Below are 17060 nucleotides of genomic sequence, written 5' to 3'. Positions count from 1 at the left end.
AGGCATTCCCCATGGTGCAGGATGCTGACAGCTCACTTTGCCCCCCACTATGGAAGAAACAACAAGAGATCAACAATGTCTGAGAGATGCAAGCTCTGTTTGTAACATCTTCCTGATACTGCAGTACTTACAACTTGAAGCAGCTGATAAAAACTTCACTAGTTCAAATTCAACTACAGTGCATCAATTAATCTTGTGAAGTAAAAAGCTGCGTGTTTGTGTGAAACAAATCCATCAAGGCATTGCATCTGGTTAAAACAGAAGTCTATTGCTTTTTCCAGGAAAATGTTGTTTCATCTGACTCAGGGAAGAAATATGTTATATAAACAGGTCAAGCAGCATCTACATGTGAGGAGACTACAGAATAATCAAATACGTCAGTGAATTTTGCTGTGAGAGGACAACAGATGTACTTTTACACCTGGGGAAGATTATGGATTATAGATATTATGGTATTAAAGATAAAACACCATGATGGATTGTTTCTTAGAAAAATATAACTTGTCACTTAACAGTTTTTGAATTAATGGACTGTCGTTGTGTGATTATTTGATAATTGTTGACATTTTTAGCAGCTGTTTGGACTCATTTTGACAGCACCCACGCACTGCAGTGAATCCACTGGTGATCAAGAGATGTAATGCTACATCTTCCCATCTTATTTCAGATGAAGAAACAAAACTGATCCACATCTTGGATGGCCACAGGGTGAGTACACTTTCACTATTCCTTTAAGCAACTCAAATACACTACAGTAAATGCTCTAAGATTCATTTTGTCAAATTGGTCACCTTCGCTTTTGTCAGACACTTCAGCAGTGTTAAGGTGTGTTGCTAATGTAACACAGCAGAGCTCAGGAGACAAAACACTCTACTAATGATACATTTCCATAACTTAACTTTGCTTATTAGAGGTGTAGCTATATACCATTAGAATAATCAACATTACATGATAATCAGTTAGCCAGTTGGTCATTAATTCTCTGTTTTTTTTTTGTGATGAGTTTGCAGATGGAATTGGGTAATTGTAAATGATTAGTGAATTATGACAGAAGCAGTATAAATAATTTACTGAATTCCTGTCAAATTTTGTATTTTGAAAAACAACTTCGAGCAGGCATACAGTACATAATTTTTTTTAAAATAATTGCACCCATTTTACAATGTCTAGAACCAAAAACTTTTCTTTCTTTTTTTTTTTTAAACACGCCAATGTTCGGACCATAACCACTATGAAACCAATAACTAACAGTAGAGTCCAGTGCTGATCAAACTCTTGCCTAGAATTTTCTAGATACTTTTTATTTGAAAACTTTTTACTCATTCATTGATTTGAGATCAAATATGTGGCTGATCGAAGGCTTAAATGCTCTCTCCACAAGTAATCATATTGTTATATTTAGAAAGTAATTATATTTATACGATTTTAGAACAGTGCCAACTAAACTAAGTATTTTTTATGTGAATTCCAGTGTTTGAAGCGGTGAACAGATGCACAGAGACCATGTGAGCTGAAAAACACTTTACTGTGAAGCAGCAAAAACACTACACAGAAAGCAACTTATACGGTCCATGGCACCTTTTGTTTGGTAAAATGAAAACACGAGAAGAACTTTAAAACTAAGCCAGAAATGTACAATCAAGTTTTACATAATTCTAAAAAGCTCTATCAACCAAGAACGGTAGTGTGAACATTTAACTTCGTTCAAATGAAATAAAAACTAGTAACGTTAAGAGCACAATGGATTTTTACAGTTTTTTTTAAGGCACTCCACATCAGCTTCCTCAAACTCAGGACATCAGTCCTTGTACTCAGTGTATTTCTTGGCAGACCCGTGAACTTTGCTGGCCGGGTACTTGAGTCGGTTTAGGGCCATTTTGCGGAGGACAGCTTGAGGAAGATCAACGTGGCATTTTTCTGCCAGTTCAACCAGATAGATCAAGACGTCGCTGAGCTCCTGGGCCAGATGCTCCCGCTGCGGCTCGGTCCAGTCCGGGAGCCCCTCCTGCACCTCCCCGCGCCACTGGAAGAGCTCCGACACCTCCCCGACCTCTCCGACCAGCGCCAGCAGCAGGTTCCGCGGCGTGTGGAACTGGTTCCAGTTCCTCTCCTCCGTGAATTCGGTCTGCAAGCGGCGGATGTCCTCGAGCGTGGGTTCGGAGGTGAAAGTGAATCCCTCGGCCCGGTCATGCTGGATTTCTCCGTTCCCATTCGTAGATGTGTGATGGCTGGAAGTGTCACCGTTGTGTTCGGATCCGATCCCGTTTTGCTGCAGCGCCATTGCAATTTAAACGAGCGAGAGGTGAGCCCTAAAAACAAAGAAGTGCTCAAAGATGACCATTCACGTGCAAGACCACGCGTGAATCTCCCGCCACCAATTGCCCCACAGTTATCAATACGCGGTGTGTGAATGCCGTCATAAATAGTCGCCGGAAACTTTCTCTTTGCGCGACTGGCATTATGGGAGTTGAAGTTTTTTCGTCATTATCCTGCGTTACACTGGCGAGCTCCTGGTCGCTGTGTAAAACTACATGTACCATTTGCCCACACTAAAACACAAGCATGGCAACCTCCTCTTCAGGATACAGCAGAATGTTCTTTAAGCTAAGGAAATATGCTAATAAATCACAACATTTATATCATATTGATAGTTTTAATTTAGTGATAAGGACAATATGGACGTCTGGATCCAAAACACAACTTCAGACCAAAGTCCATACTAAAAGGTAGGAAACAAATGCCCCCCAAAATGCTGTGTAGGATGTTCATAGGTTGTAGACAGGCATTTGTTATCAACATGAGGGATTTGAGTAGTGGTCTTTCTCTGGTTTAATTAAATTAATTAATGTTGTGTATGTATTTAACAGACTGCAGATTTGAAACTCGAGAAGTTGAGACCATACTTGATTGCTGACCTTGGCTTTACATGTGCTCTGAATTTTTATATTTTTTTTATATTATGTCTTCATTAATACATACTGCAAAGAAAAGCGGATGGTGTTTGTTAATGTGTATGTTAAAATAATGTAAGTATTTTATTAAATAACATAAATTATCCTTAAATAATGATATTCATTACAATTAAAATGATCACTGCTCATTAAAATACATTCACCACTGTGCCTGGTTGTCACATTTTTTACTCCTGTGAACAGATCCTAATAGTGGCTTTCAGATCTTTTTAGTTTTGTTTTTACAAAAAGCCTAAAAAAACCTTCCTGTCACTTTTGACCAATTTAATGTTGTTGCTAAATAAATGTATGTAAAGACAGTTACTAGTGCTGCACGATTATGACAAAAATCATAATTGTTGATTATTCCCTTGAAATTGTGATTATGAATTACGATTATCACAATTTACATTGAATGATGTTTATACCATTGTTTGATGCAACAGCATACCGTATATTTATATGAAAATAAAAAGCTGAAAACACTAACTGAAAAACTGTGCTTTTCTATAGTATTAGCCTCAAATGTTAAATATACATCGGACTGGTTTCTTCTCTAAATTATATATATATATATATATATATATATATATATATATATATGTATGTGTGTGTGTTTGAATTAGATTATAATGTTATACTAAAACTAAAACAATGGAAAAACCCTTAAGATAACATCTAGAAAGAAAAAAAAACAACATAGAATAACATAAGTGGACTTACAAAATTGTGGCATCCATAATTGTAATCGCGATTAGAAACTCTACTTATTGTGCAGCCCTAAAAGTTACTGTAAAGTGCCGTCAGTTCCAGTGCCACCAACTCTTCATCTCTTGGGCTTTGTTGTCTAGTCTTCCTCAGATGGTTGGTGTTGTGGGTCTGGAAGTCCATGCTCAGATTCAGTCCACATCAAAGCTCTTCTCTGGATCTCATGTTAGATTCTTGGCTCCACCAAACTCACTTGTCTCACATTTTGATGCTTCATTACCAGGAACACTGCCAGTATGTAAATGAATGAAATCACACATACACAAATATATATACACACACCAATATAAATCTGCATTATTTCTGTAATTTCATTGCCATTCTAAATTCTGTTCAATGTCTTGCTGCTACATTTCCTAAGGTACTGAACAGAAGATGTGTGGAGGCTGCTGTACTGACAGGCCTCGCTCTCAACTGTACCATCAACAGGAAGTCATTATTCGACAGGAAGCACTACTTTTATGCAGACATGCCTGTGAGTTCTCTTAGCTGTACACATACAGGTGCTTTATGAATTTGTCAGCGTTTTTTTTTTTGTTTTATCTTCATACTCCAAAGGATAGAAGTGCTGATGACACAAATGCAATAGACAAGAACATCTTTCCTACGCCTCCAACTCTATATGGTTGTTATTTTTGATTAGCTGCTTTATGGATCCATCGTTTGTCAAAGAGACATGTACATATATCCAGCACATCACTCTTTCTTTCCCTGGCTTTAATGAAGAAGTGATGCTGAACAGGCAGGAAACAGAATAGCTGCCACTTATGTAGATGAATAACAATGTCTGCTCTTAAAAGCTTAAAACATTCAAGCTCTGGTCCGAGCACTGTTTCAGCTCTGATATTGGGTTTGTAAGGCCATATATATATATAATATATATATATATATATATATATATATATATATATATATATATATATATATATATATATATATATATATATATATATAATGTTGTAGTTTAATAAAACATGTATATGTTTTAGCAGTTCTGAAAACATGCAGTCCAAAATCAGCTTTTGTAAATATCCTGAGAGCATTTAGAAAGACTACATAATACTATAGGATAGTTTGTGCAATTATAAACACAAGCAGATTAGTGAGTAAATGAGTTTAACTGTTTGATGTGATGACGTTCAATGTCTCAGACATCCTCTGTAGTCCCTTTTAGCCACTTGGGAGTATTACTGATGTATTTCATGTCCTAAAATATATTGAACTTGTGTAAACCACAGACCTTATTTCAGGCCTTTAACCAAAAATCCATTGACTTAATTGGCTAATCTATATTTTTCAGTATATATAAATACATTTGTTGTTTTAAAATGTTGACTTCAGTGTTTTATTTTGTTGATTTAAATGTTTTTCATTTCCTGCTTCCATGGTAACAATGCTTTTTCTTATTGGATCAATCTCATTTGAGCAGTGTGGGTGATATACATATACAGTATACCAACTAAACAGGATTTTTTGTACACATTGATGTGTTGCTTCTACAGAATCATATGATTTCTCCAAACAACCCCAGAGATCAGTTTACTCAATTTAAAAAAAAAAAATTATGTTATCATCATGAAAAAAAAAATTAATAATAATTATTGGGTTGAAATAAATGAGTTTTTCCCACCTGTTGTGCTCTATCATGTTTTTGCAATAATTCTTAATAATTCTTCAGCTAAAGTCCATTTCCAGTGATTTTGGTTACATCAGCACTTCAGTATTTAAGACAAAAGAACATGATATATCTTGTGTAAAGATGATTGTAGAAAGACAAAAACAATTCCAAATTAATGTATATATTTGGACAGTGCAGGAAAGAAATATCTGTAAAGGCATATCCTCCTTTCCTGTATTATTTATATTGTAATACAACATGCACCAAACAGATTGAAAAGCCAAATGAAACCTAAGCAAAGATTCTGACTGAGTTTGCATTGAGAAAGCTCAGACGTTCATTCATTAGCATGAATGTCATTTTTTTCAGTGCTTACATTTGTTTGTCTTTCTTTTTTTTTTGTGGCCATTATGAATTAGTTGATCAGGTACAACACGCAGATGGTAATGGCTAATTGCTTTTTTCTTCTTTTCTTTACTCGTTTGCATGCCAGTAACCATGATACATTTCTAGTGGCTTTTGGTCATGGAGTTGCCATAGCAACAGTTACGAGTGCTGTGTTTTGCTTTGCAGTGAAGCTGAAGGAGATTGAAAATGTAGCCAGATCACAAGTATCTGTATGCGGTTTCATTCTGTCATAACCTTAACCCTGGCCTTTGAACCCCACCCAACCTTGCCAAACACAAGATTTGATTCTGATGAGTGATGACACAAAAGATTTCTCAGATTATGATGTTTTAAGGTCATTCATTAAGATTTCATATATTATGTATGGATGAGGTCTAAGCCAAAACACAGCATGGCTTTGATGCTACAGACATCCAAAAATGCAAGAACCTCCAAAAATTGTAAATATTTTTTTTATTTTTTTTATTTTGGCTCTTCTTGAAAACCCTTGTGCAGACACAGACGTGTAATAGATATATTCAGATCATGATAAATGAGCAATTAAAAGGGTCCTGATAGCCATCATTGTTTAGCTGTGTAACAGTTTGGTGTTTGTGTTTTTAGGCAGGCTACCAGATCACTCAGCAGAGGGTCCCCATTGCAGTGAATGGCATTCTGGTCTATAGTTATTTTGAAGGGCACAGGAGAAACCAAGTTGTAACCAAGAGTGTGAAAATCAAACAGATCCAGCTTGAGCAAGACAGTGGAAAGAGTCTCCATGATGATGAACAGAGTCAGACACTTATAGATCTCAACAGAGCAGGTGCTGCTTCTTCACTCTTATACAGGAACAGGAAGTGTTTCATGTGTCTGATATGAACACGGTGTCTCTCTGTCTGTAGGTGTCGGTCTGATGGAGCTGGTGATGGAGCCAGAGATGTGTTGCGGAGAGGAGGCAGCAGCTGCCGTCAGAGAGCTTCAGCTCATCCTGCAGGCTCTGGGCACCTGCCAGGCTAACATGGCCGGTGATTTAATACATCCCCTACAGCTAACATTGATCAGAACCTGTAATGTCTATACACATTTATTCCCATGATGGAGTATCTGACACAAATCACCAATTTAGTAATCTATACAGTATCCACAAGGTTAATCTCAATATTGAAGTGGCTGCATGGAAATAGCTTAAAAGGATGTTTTCTCAGTCTAAAAACAGCAATTTTGACCAAATAAATCCAAAATAGATTGTTTAAATAGAAAATCAGATAGATGAGATAGAAACTGTTTAATGCATGAAGTGAAATACAGTAAAATCAAGTTAAAACAATTAAGTTGTCAAATGTCATTGCATAAAGACTAAGAATGACATGAAATCATTTCTTACTGTAATAATTGTTTATACACTATACTGTCAACAAGCACCGTCCTTCGGATGAGACGTTAAACCGAGGTCCTGACTCTCTGTGGTCATTAAAAATCCCAGGATGTCTTTCTAAATGAGTAGAGGTGTGACCTCCGCATTCTGGCTAAATTCACCCATTGTCCTCTGACCATCATGGCCTCCTAACAATCCCCATATCTACTGACTGGCTTCATCACTCTGTCTCCTCTCCACCAGTAAGCTGGTGTGTGGTGGGCGTTCTGGCGCACTATGGCTGCCGTCACATCATCCAGGTGGATGCTGCACACTGGTGGTGGATGAGGAGATACACCCTGACTATGTAAAGCGCTTTGAGTGCCTAGAAAACCGTTATATAAATGTAAGGAATTAAAAATTATATATTCTCTAAACAAAATGTTTTATTTTGGATGCGATTAATCGTTTGATAGCACTATATTCAAAATATTAACTTGCCAAGTAAACAATATTCTTCTGTATGTCACCAAGATTTCTATTAGGGCTGCACGATAAATCGCATGCAATATTTAATGCCCATCTTGTTCTGTAACCAGCAGTAAATCTCCATCACCTGCACGCTTTCACATGGAGCAGCATTAACTACACAGAGCCGTTGTTCACCACTGTTGGGAACGTTACTTTAAAAAAGTAATTAGTTATAGTTACTCACTACTTGTTCCAAAAATTAACTGAGTTAGTAACCGAATTACAGACAGCAAGAGTTTTATCCTGCACTTCAAGCATTATCTTTGTATGAAAAGTGGTTTTGGCCACTAGCTTTGTAGATCACACATTGCATGTACAGGTACACATGTCATGCACGTTCCTGCCTTTGACCACAATGAATTTGAAGTAGTACTTATATCTTATATTATCTCCACCTTGAAAATGCCAACTTTTAATCGGATTGCTCATGACTCACCATTTCTGCTGCTGCTGCGAATCTTCGTGTAGCTGTTGCGTCGTGTGTTTGTACCGCTGTCGTGTGTAAAAACACTGGCTCTGAATGGCTACCATGAAACAAATGACTCTGCCTTAGCCAATCATAATCGCTTATCTCGTCATTAACCCACCTGCTCACTCGCTGTGAGAGCCAGGGGTGCGTTCGGATTGCTAAATCAATGCATAGTAACGCACCGCATTTAACGTCCAGTAATGTTAACGGCGTTGTAACGACGGGAAAAGTAATTAGTTAGATTACTCCGTTACTGAAAAAATAACGTCGTTACCTAACACCGTTCTTTTAAACGCCGTTATTCCAAACACTGTTGTTCACTGACAAGCTGCGCAAAAATACAATCATATTTTGATATGACAAGATATGCATTAAATATCGCATGTGATTTATGGTGCAACCCTAATTTCTATTAAAGTGTGCATCATGAGGAAATGATTTTTTGTGTTCATATATCTAATAAACAGATGTGGCCTCACACATGTCATAAATCAGAATACTGTACCTGCTGAATGCCATTGTAACAACTGTCCAGAAATGCTTTAAAGATACATTGCAAATGTTAAAAAAAAGGGCCAAATGAGCAGACCGTATACCACTAAAGGACTGTAGTGAGCCTCCGTCCAACTTCACTAGTATTTTTATTTTGAATGCATGTTTGAATGCTTGAAACATAATTTGAATGAGTCATAGATTCAATTACACACTTTAAGTAAGAACATTGATAAAATATAGTGTTTGTGTAGGAGACACAAACTCAAATGAGAAAATAACTGACCTGTTTCTCAACCCTTCTTAAAGTGTCACTGCTCAATCAACCTATTGTCTTCCTGTGATGAAAAATTCAATAGCTTTTGTTTAATCAAAAGCCCCTGAAGCAAAATACAGCAAATTGTTTATCTGGTGCAGACTATTCGGCGGAGCACAGGGCACTCCAGAATACTGTATTTCATGCAAATAAAGCATTCAAATTCAAATATATGCAGTGTTTGTTAAGCAGGGGTTTTGAGAGCTGTGGATGGTTGAATTGTAATGACTGTTTGGAGTGATTCTCATATCAGATCCCTTTTTCTCTCTTCTCACAGAGGGGCAGCTTAGAGTTGATGCCAATGTGTCCGTGCATCGACCTGGAGAGCCTTTGGGAGTGAGAACGGAGGTCAAGAATATCAACAGTGTGAGGCACCTGGCTAAAGCCATAGGTAAGTAAGAATACGTGTCCAACATACTGAGAAAGAATTTTCCCTTCTGGTTTGAAGAAGGTCTTTTCTAGTTTAAGTACAAGCGTACAGTAAAACCTCTGTACAGCAAGACGTGCCGAGGGAATGAAGTACACTTTTAGCCAGTGGGTTTCAGAAATCTTTTAATCATGCTGCATTGGTATTCACACACACACACACACACACACTCACGCGCTTTAGTAATAGCTGGAAGTCACTTTTCTTGTGTGGTTGTCAGATTTAGCCTGGCATCAGTTGGAGGGAATGAGTGTCTCTGTGTAATTATGCCAGAGCTGAGAGTCAAACTGCAAACTCCAGATAAGCAACGTGAACAATAAGCATTTTCACCTCACTCCGTCTCTGTCGAGATGTGCACTGTTGAATAAAGGCTGCAGAAGCTGATGAAACACGCATACACACACAATAACACAATCATTTCTATCACCAAGTTGTGTTTTTGAAACCAGGAGCTTCACTCAAAAGGAAATCTGACTGAGCCGAGCTTATGAAAATAATGAGTGTTGAAGACCCACATAAACATGCCTGTCAAGGACGGGAAGATTAAAAGAGAGAGTAAACAGAGAAAACAGGAAAATGTTTTAATTGCGGAGTATGACATGATTCTCTTAACCCTATTTTACATTGTTCCCTAAAAGAGAAAGTTATACGATTTAATGAATAGTCAATACATTTTGGTTTGATGTCTTGTAAAGACAGTTATTATATCGTATGCTGTAGTAAAACTAAAGGATTACCAGAGGTTTTCTACAACACTAAGCTCGTTTAAGCAGTTATGAGGACAAATGCTTATGTGCAACCATTTCTGTAGTACTTTAGGGTCTGTTGTTGGCATAAGGTTGTGGTTAGAGTTTGATTGGCTCTCTCTTGGTACATGTTCCATAGACTACGAGATCCAGAGACAGATGGAGGTTCTACAGAGCGCTGGGAAGGTTCTTAATGAGACCCGAGGATTTGACAGCAAATCTGGGTAAGGAGGCCCAGAACAGGCATATTTCTACAAGCCCTGCGCTCTCCTGTGATATCAATGGGAACAGAGCAGTGCAATTAGAGGATCTGTGTTTTACATGGTTTGAGTCTCACATTCTATATTGGTTCCTTATTGCATTTTAAACCTGCTTTAGGTTTAGTCAGTGTTTCTAACAGAAGAGGAGCCCCTTCTACTACCCTTAAACCGTTAAAACCACCCAGATACGAATACAATACAATACCAAAAATACAATTTTGAAAACATGTTTCAAAGATTTTTCATAATTTAATGTTTTGATTATTTAAAAAAAAAAAAGTTATTAATTAAATAAAAGACTAAAAATCAATGGATGTTACTAATTAAAGATTCACATATTATTACTATGAATTGAGCAGATTTTTTGATTGATTTTTTTTTCCAACAAGGATAATTTCAACTAACAATAAATATTTTTAAATGGTTAAAAAAAAATCATTTTCAAATAATAATATTCTGTTCTTTTGAACCTGCTATTCAACAAAGGATCCTGAAAGAATGTTGGGAAAAGAAAGAAAACCACAGTTTCCATAAAAATATTAAGCAGCATAAGAATTGTTTCTTGAGCACCAAATTAGGATAACTTCTGAAGGATCATTATGTGGCACTGAACACTTGAGTAATGACTGCCTCCATAACAGGAATAAACTATATATATATATATATATATATATATATATTTATATATTTAAGGATATATGAGAATATATTAAAAAGAGACTTCTTTCAAAAACATGAAATATATCTATTTTTGAACAGTTGTGCATGTCATATACCAATCTGATTGATTCAGTGAGTCATTTAGTAAAGGATTCTTCATACAGCGTCAAACTGATAATGGTCATTTGTCAGCAAACTGTGCAAAACTTGTCATACTGGGTTTTTTTTTTTTTTAAATGCAACCTCACAACTCACAAAATATAATTTCTTGTGCTGTGGCACAGTATATTCTGCCGCACTGGTGAAGAGTGATTCAGGAAATGCTGCATTTAGTCACGGCCAGCATACTGTCCCCCTGGTCTTTTTCCTGTCCGTCTGTGACAGAAGATGAATGTGGTCATTTGACCTCCGTAGCTGTGTCATGTGTTGACTTGTACACTTGACAGCACCAGGCATACACACTAACCCGTGCTCTCTACAGATGACAGAGCAGTATTATTGTGAGCATCTGCCCATGAAATAAAAGTCTCTTCTCACAGCTGTGTCCTCCTGCTCTTGAATTTGAGCTGCTAGCACAAACCACCAATCTATTAGTGCTTAGTACACAACCTCCTTTATTCTACTCTATTCTAATTAGCTAGTCGCAGCACTCTGTGGTCAGATATCTGCACAATGGATGCTAAACTATAATTGACTTATGGTCTCCTTCTTCTCACATAATAAAAAAAAAAAAAGTGAAATCATTTATTTGTCATTTGGTTAGTAGCCATGCAATTATCAGGATAATGTACAGTGAGCTGGTCATTAACGCTAAATAAACCCCTTTAGGTATAGAATTGCAAGATTAATCTGAAAATAAACAAAAGGCACACAATACAGTTTAATGTACAGTAGCATTCACAGCTGGATGGCTAATGTCCAGTTTAAAGGGATAGTTCATCCGACAATGAAAATTCTGTCATCATTTATTAAGAATTAAAAATTTTGGGTGAACTATCCCTTTAATAAGCTAAATGAATTTTATTAAATATAGATAATAATTAATAAAGTTTATTAAGAAGGCATAACAACGGTTGTGTGTTGTATTGTGGTTCTGTCTTTTGATTATTCAAATTAACATGTATTTATTATTTATTTATTTATTATTATGTTGTGTTTTATGTTATTTTTCCCTTTTATCAGTTTGGTTCAATAATGACTAACTGACTATATATATTTTCCTGTGTATGTACATTCTGAATGCCTGTAAGAGCCAATTACTGTATCATATATTTTGCTTGCAACCTTTTTTTTATATAACCTATTTTTTGTATAACTTATTTATAACCATCTCTCTTTCTCTCTCTCTCTCTCTCACCAGTAACACAATTCCAATGAGGGATAAGGAAGGCTTACAAGACTACAGGTGAGTATAACCCTCCATGATCCTTTCAGGTGAGTGAAATCTGCTCCATCCTGTAGAGTGCTACAAAAATAAAGTTAAAAACAGAAGAGGACTATAGAAAGAGTGATGGAGCAGAGGGAAGATGGACAGCGCATGATAAAAAAAAATAAAAGGTTAAAGGAAAGCAGAAGAAAAATGGAGTCTCTAGACAGACAAGGGAGCAGAGGAGATGGATGAAAGAGAATATGGTGACATGGAGGTACAGAGAGGGTTCGGGGGGACGAAACAGAAGAGGAGGTGGACAGGAAGACTAGTGGAGATGTGATTGCGTTGCCTGTGCTGTGCTGTGATAATGCAGCTGTAGATCCAAATGAAAGAAGAGGGAAGGAAGAGAGGGTAAAGTGGTAAAGAAATGGAGCAAATCATGCAGTGCCATCTACAGACCAATAAACAATACCAATATAACACTTCCTAATGATTGATTTTATTTTTTTTAAAGAAATTATTCCTTTGTTCAGCAAGAGACAGTACATTTACACTGTTTTATATATGTAAATATGTATGTATGTATGTATATATATGTAGGTATGCACGTGTGTGTGTGTGTGTGTGTGTGTATATATATATATATATATATATATATATATATATATATATATATATATATATATATATATATATGTATATATGTATGTATATATGTATATGTATATATATATATATACATATATATATATATATATATATATATATATATATATATATATATATATATATATACATATATATATATATATATATATATATATATACATATATACATATATATACATACATATATATATATATATATATATATATATATATATATATATATATATATATATACATACATATACATACATATACATATATATATATATATATATATATATATATATATATATATATATATATATAAAATTTACTGACATGCAAATCAATTTCTAACCTTTGTATAATGTGTTTTTTTTCTGGATTTTTTTATTGATATTCTGTATCTATCCGTTAAAATAAACATACCATAAAAAATGCAGACCCTTCATTTCTTTGTAAGTGGGCAAACTTTAAAAAATCTGCAGGGGATCTACATGAAAAAATCCATTTAATTTCTCTGTTTTGCCTTTTTGGCTTCATTTTTGACAGAAATAAATGTATTTGAATATCCCATCTGAGCCGTGCTCAGTAAGATGCATGAATATATAATACATATATATAATATATATATGATCATGTGGGTTATGTACATTTGAATTAAACTGATTAAAACAGCAGTTCGTTTTATCACTTAAACGGTTACATTATTTTAGAAGAAGGCTGAGTCACCCGTGCTTCTGACGGGCCGCCACCGGAGCGGATGCTTTCAGACCATCAGTGGCTGGACATGTGTGGCTGGTTCAGGTCGAAGAGATATATGAGAGGGGTGTGACCGAGAGACAGAGAAGGCTGGAGATTAGGCCATGAGATGACACACACGCTGTGTGAACACAACAAATGCTGGCTTATCTCTGCACCTGATAAGAACCACGCTCTTGTGTTTCCTCACATGATGCCTTCTGCTGTGTTGCATGTACATACACTCCCTCTCTTTACCTCTCAGGTTCATGCCAGAGCCCAACCTGCCGCCGCTGTTTGTTTATGAGAGTGAAGCTTCACTGCCTGCTGGCGTTGACCCTGCCCAGGTTGTGCTGATTGACAGGCTGAGTGCCCAGCTGCCAGAGCTGCCGTCTGTGAAAAGGACAAGGCTAGTGGAGAAGTACGGCATGCTTCAAGAGCACAGCTTCACTCTGGTGGTGAGGAAGTCCACATTCAAGCTCTGCATCTCTGTTTTATGGCACACATTTCCAATGTTGGGGAGTAACTCATTAAACCAGCAGAATTACGTAATTTAATTACAAAATAAATCTAACTAATCTGTTACATTTACTGAGAAAAAATGTGTGATTAAACTAAACTACAGCGATTTCAAAAGGATGTGAATATTTTCACAAATACAGATTTCATTTATTTCATTGACTGCTTTAAAATATAGTTTAGGACCCAGACAATGACATAGGTATTTTCCAGGTCATTATTAGATGCCAGTGTTTCCTGTCAGGATTGATTTCAAAAACGGCATTATAGCTATATAACTACATCTTACGGTTTTAAATTAGTATTTAACATCAGAACGAGCTCAATGCAAATTGTAATCTTAATTCAAGTCATGAAGGATTTTGAAAGTCAGACAGTAATCAGTGTTGAGTATTACTGTAAGGTTAACCCTCTCTGCTTTAAATGTTTGGAAATTATTGAGTCTAGAAAAAGTTTAAATTAAAAAAATATAATTAAATAGTAATGTTACATTACTTGAATGTTGGTACTGAAATAGTTGGTAATCTATTACATTTCCAAAGTAATTTTCCCAACAGCGCACCTCTGACTGCTCATTATTGCCTTTATCTCACAATTACAACCGTTTCTCATTTTGACTTCATATCACAATTACAGCTGTTTCTCATAATTGCAACTTTAATTCACAATTGGAACATATCTTTATATCTCATAATAGCAACTGCTTCACTTAATTGTGACGTTATTGCTGCAACTTTATTTCTTGTAATTTCTACCCCAACTGTGACTTCTGATTATCTTTTAATATCTCACAATGGCGACATTATTTCTGGTAATTGCGATTTTATTTCATAACTGTCACTTCCTTTTTTACAGTGTGACAAGTTCTTAAACTTTATCCCCAAAATTGCCTTATTTTCTGCCTCGTCTTCATCAATTGTTTTATTTTATATTCTGAGGTAGAAACAGGCTTCCATAGTTTTGGATAAATCTCATGATTGATTCTTTTTCACTTTTTTTTCATCATAGGTATTTAATATTGATTGAAAAGATTTAAATTCTACTAGAACTACTCTGTTTCAGAATGAAGACGGACTCATGGATTACTTTGAGAATGTCGTTCAGACGGCCAAAGCAGAACCAAGGAAGGTGATTGGCTGGGTGATAAAGGAGCTGATGGGAAATCTGAATAGTCAGAATCTGAAAGTCTCTCAGAGGTGAGCCAGCACTGAGAAGTCATTCAATAGCTGCGATACATCCAAAACATCGGAAAATAAATTAGAATAAATAATTCCAAGAGAGAAGGGAGACGGGGAGTGTGTCTTTGTGTGAGTGCTGGAGGCTTATTTCCAGTCTGTTTGTTTTATTCCTTCTCACCAACATTGTTTCCAGTCAGTAAGTAATAAATAATGGAAGCTGTGTTCCCTGGATGCCGGGGGATGTATGTATAGGAGTGTTTTTCTGGGACTTGGCCAGCTCAGTGACCAGAAACTGCCTCGATTATCACTTTCTTAAGTTCACTAATATGTGAGTGTGAACACACAGAAAGGAGCCATGTTTAACCCATTCAGTACCGAGTTCTCCTGGCTCTTAATGTTTCTAATTCTTGAGTACAATCTGTTGTTTCTTTCTAATCTCTCCCTCTGTTTCTCAGTCCCATCTCTCCATGTGCTCTCGCTGAGCTGATCAATCTTGTAGAAGCTGGTCATATCTCATCTTCAACTGCCAAGCAAGTAAGTGTAAAAAAAACCTTTCATTCGGGCTAATAATAATATGTTTGCCAGACCAGTTGTCAGAAGCTATATTGCGTGAGGTTCTCCTTAAACCACAGGCCTGTTTTGTGTGTTTGTGTGTGATGAGCACAGGTTTTCCAGGAGATGTGGAAGGCTCCAGAGAAGACGGTGGGCCAGATAGTGAAGGAGCAGGATTTGTGGATGATAAATGACAAAGAGGAGCTACAGCAGATCTGTAAGAGGATTGTGGACAGTCACCCTGAGGAGGTAAAGCCAAATATCAATTCACCTTAAAAACTCAGTTTGTCTTTACATGTTCTGAAGCCAGCACAAATATGTAATATTATTACTAAATAGAAAACTTTTAAACTATATTTGTTTATTGTTCATTTGTTTGTTTATAAAATCAACTGCTTGCAATCTTTGATCATTTTTGGAAATGAATTTTGTTGTTGCAGGTTCAGATTATCAGAGGGGGTAATACGAAAGTACTGAACAAACTGATGGGTAAAGTTCAGAGAGAAACCAAAGGAAGAACTGACCCGGTCCAAGTCAGAGCCATTCTAGAGAAAATGGTCTCATGAATTACCCAGCATGCCTTTTTATGGGTTAATGCTGTGTTCTGGACATGCAACTTATCTTGGAGAAATTGAATTTTCACACAGTTGTAAAATTGTTCCAGAAAGGTGTCTACACTGTAAAATTTAGAGCTACACAAGCTGTTAATATTAAGCAATGTTTAGTGCATCAAGGCTGTGTTGTTTTATTTCTAAAGAGCTGAGGATCCGTTAATTCTGGCCTCTGAGACATTTATCACTCAGCGATCATTGATTCCTTAATAGTCAACTCTTGTGAGAACATTTTGTGTGTGCACAGAATCTCTCTGCTTTAATTTGTTTGTAGCTCTCTATGGATTTTCCATCAGATTTGGATTTTGTGGGATTATTCATCACTTTTAGACTTTTAGCAGGTCAGGCCAAGGTTGCCTGAAACTTCTGTTGTTTAATCACTATTAGCCATTTCCAGCACATTCCAGGTCTGCTTGAATATGGGGTCTGTCAGAGGGTTCAAATAAATGTGATGTTTGTGTAC

The 17060-nt window shown here is 36.2% G+C and overlaps 2 protein-coding genes across 3 annotated transcripts; one reads left to right on the top strand and one right to left on the bottom strand.

Annotated features, from left to right (window-relative positions):
- Nucleotides 1–682: 682 nt before the first annotated feature.
- gatb (glutamyl-tRNA(Gln) amidotransferase, subunit B) lies at nucleotides 683–17060 on the top strand. 2 transcript variants are annotated; one of them, XM_026203780.1, is made up of 13 exons: nucleotides 683–708; nucleotides 3803–3953; nucleotides 4081–4194; nucleotides 6349–6547; nucleotides 6627–6749; nucleotides 9164–9277; nucleotides 10199–10283; nucleotides 12340–12384; nucleotides 14003–14195; nucleotides 15319–15452; nucleotides 15890–15968; nucleotides 16101–16235; nucleotides 16427–17060. In XM_026203780.1, exons 1-13 carry the CDS (start codon nucleotides 698–700, stop codon nucleotides 16550–16552), a joined length of 1509 nt encoding a protein of 502 aa, XP_026059565.1. In that variant the 5' UTR covers nucleotides 683–697; the 3' UTR covers nucleotides 16553–17060. The 2 variants fall into 2 exon arrangements, with proteins under 2 accessions (XP_026059565.1, XP_026059564.1); XM_026203779.1 differs by lacking the exon at nucleotides 683–708 and adding an exon at nucleotides 2425–2726.
- Nucleotides 1507–2420, bottom strand: dctpp1 (dCTP pyrophosphatase 1). The gene has a single exon (XM_026203781.1). It carries the CDS (start codon nucleotides 2279–2281, stop codon nucleotides 1799–1801), a length of 483 nt encoding a protein of 160 aa, XP_026059566.1. The 5' UTR covers nucleotides 2282–2420; the 3' UTR covers nucleotides 1507–1798.

This window comes from Carassius auratus, chromosome 26 (assembly GCF_003368295.1).
Source record: "Carassius auratus strain Wakin chromosome 26, ASM336829v1, whole genome shotgun sequence".
Classification (NCBI taxonomy): domain Eukaryota; kingdom Metazoa; phylum Chordata; class Actinopteri; order Cypriniformes; family Cyprinidae; genus Carassius; species Carassius auratus.
This window is presented reverse-complemented; position numbering and strand designations above follow the sequence as displayed.

What these genes read in the sequence shown, in the direction of transcription:
- gatb (XM_026203779.1), top strand. Translation starts at nt 2,563, where the DNA reads ATGGCAACCTCCTCTTCAGGATACAGCAGAATGTTCTTTAAGCTAAGG. An exon ending in ACCAAAGTCCATACTAAAAG is followed by an intron (nt 2,727 to 3,802) that starts GTAGGAAACAAA and finishes TTTGTTGTCTAG; the next exon opens with TCTTCCTCAGATGGTTGGTG. An exon ending in GCACCTGGCTAAAGCCATAG is followed by an intron (nt 9,278 to 10,198) that starts GTAAGTAAGAAT and finishes CATGTTCCATAG; the next exon opens with ACTACGAGATCCAGAGACAG.
- dctpp1 (XM_026203781.1), bottom strand. Translation starts at nt 2,281, where the DNA reads ATGGCGCTGCAGCAAAACGGGATCGGATCCGAACACAACGGTGACACT.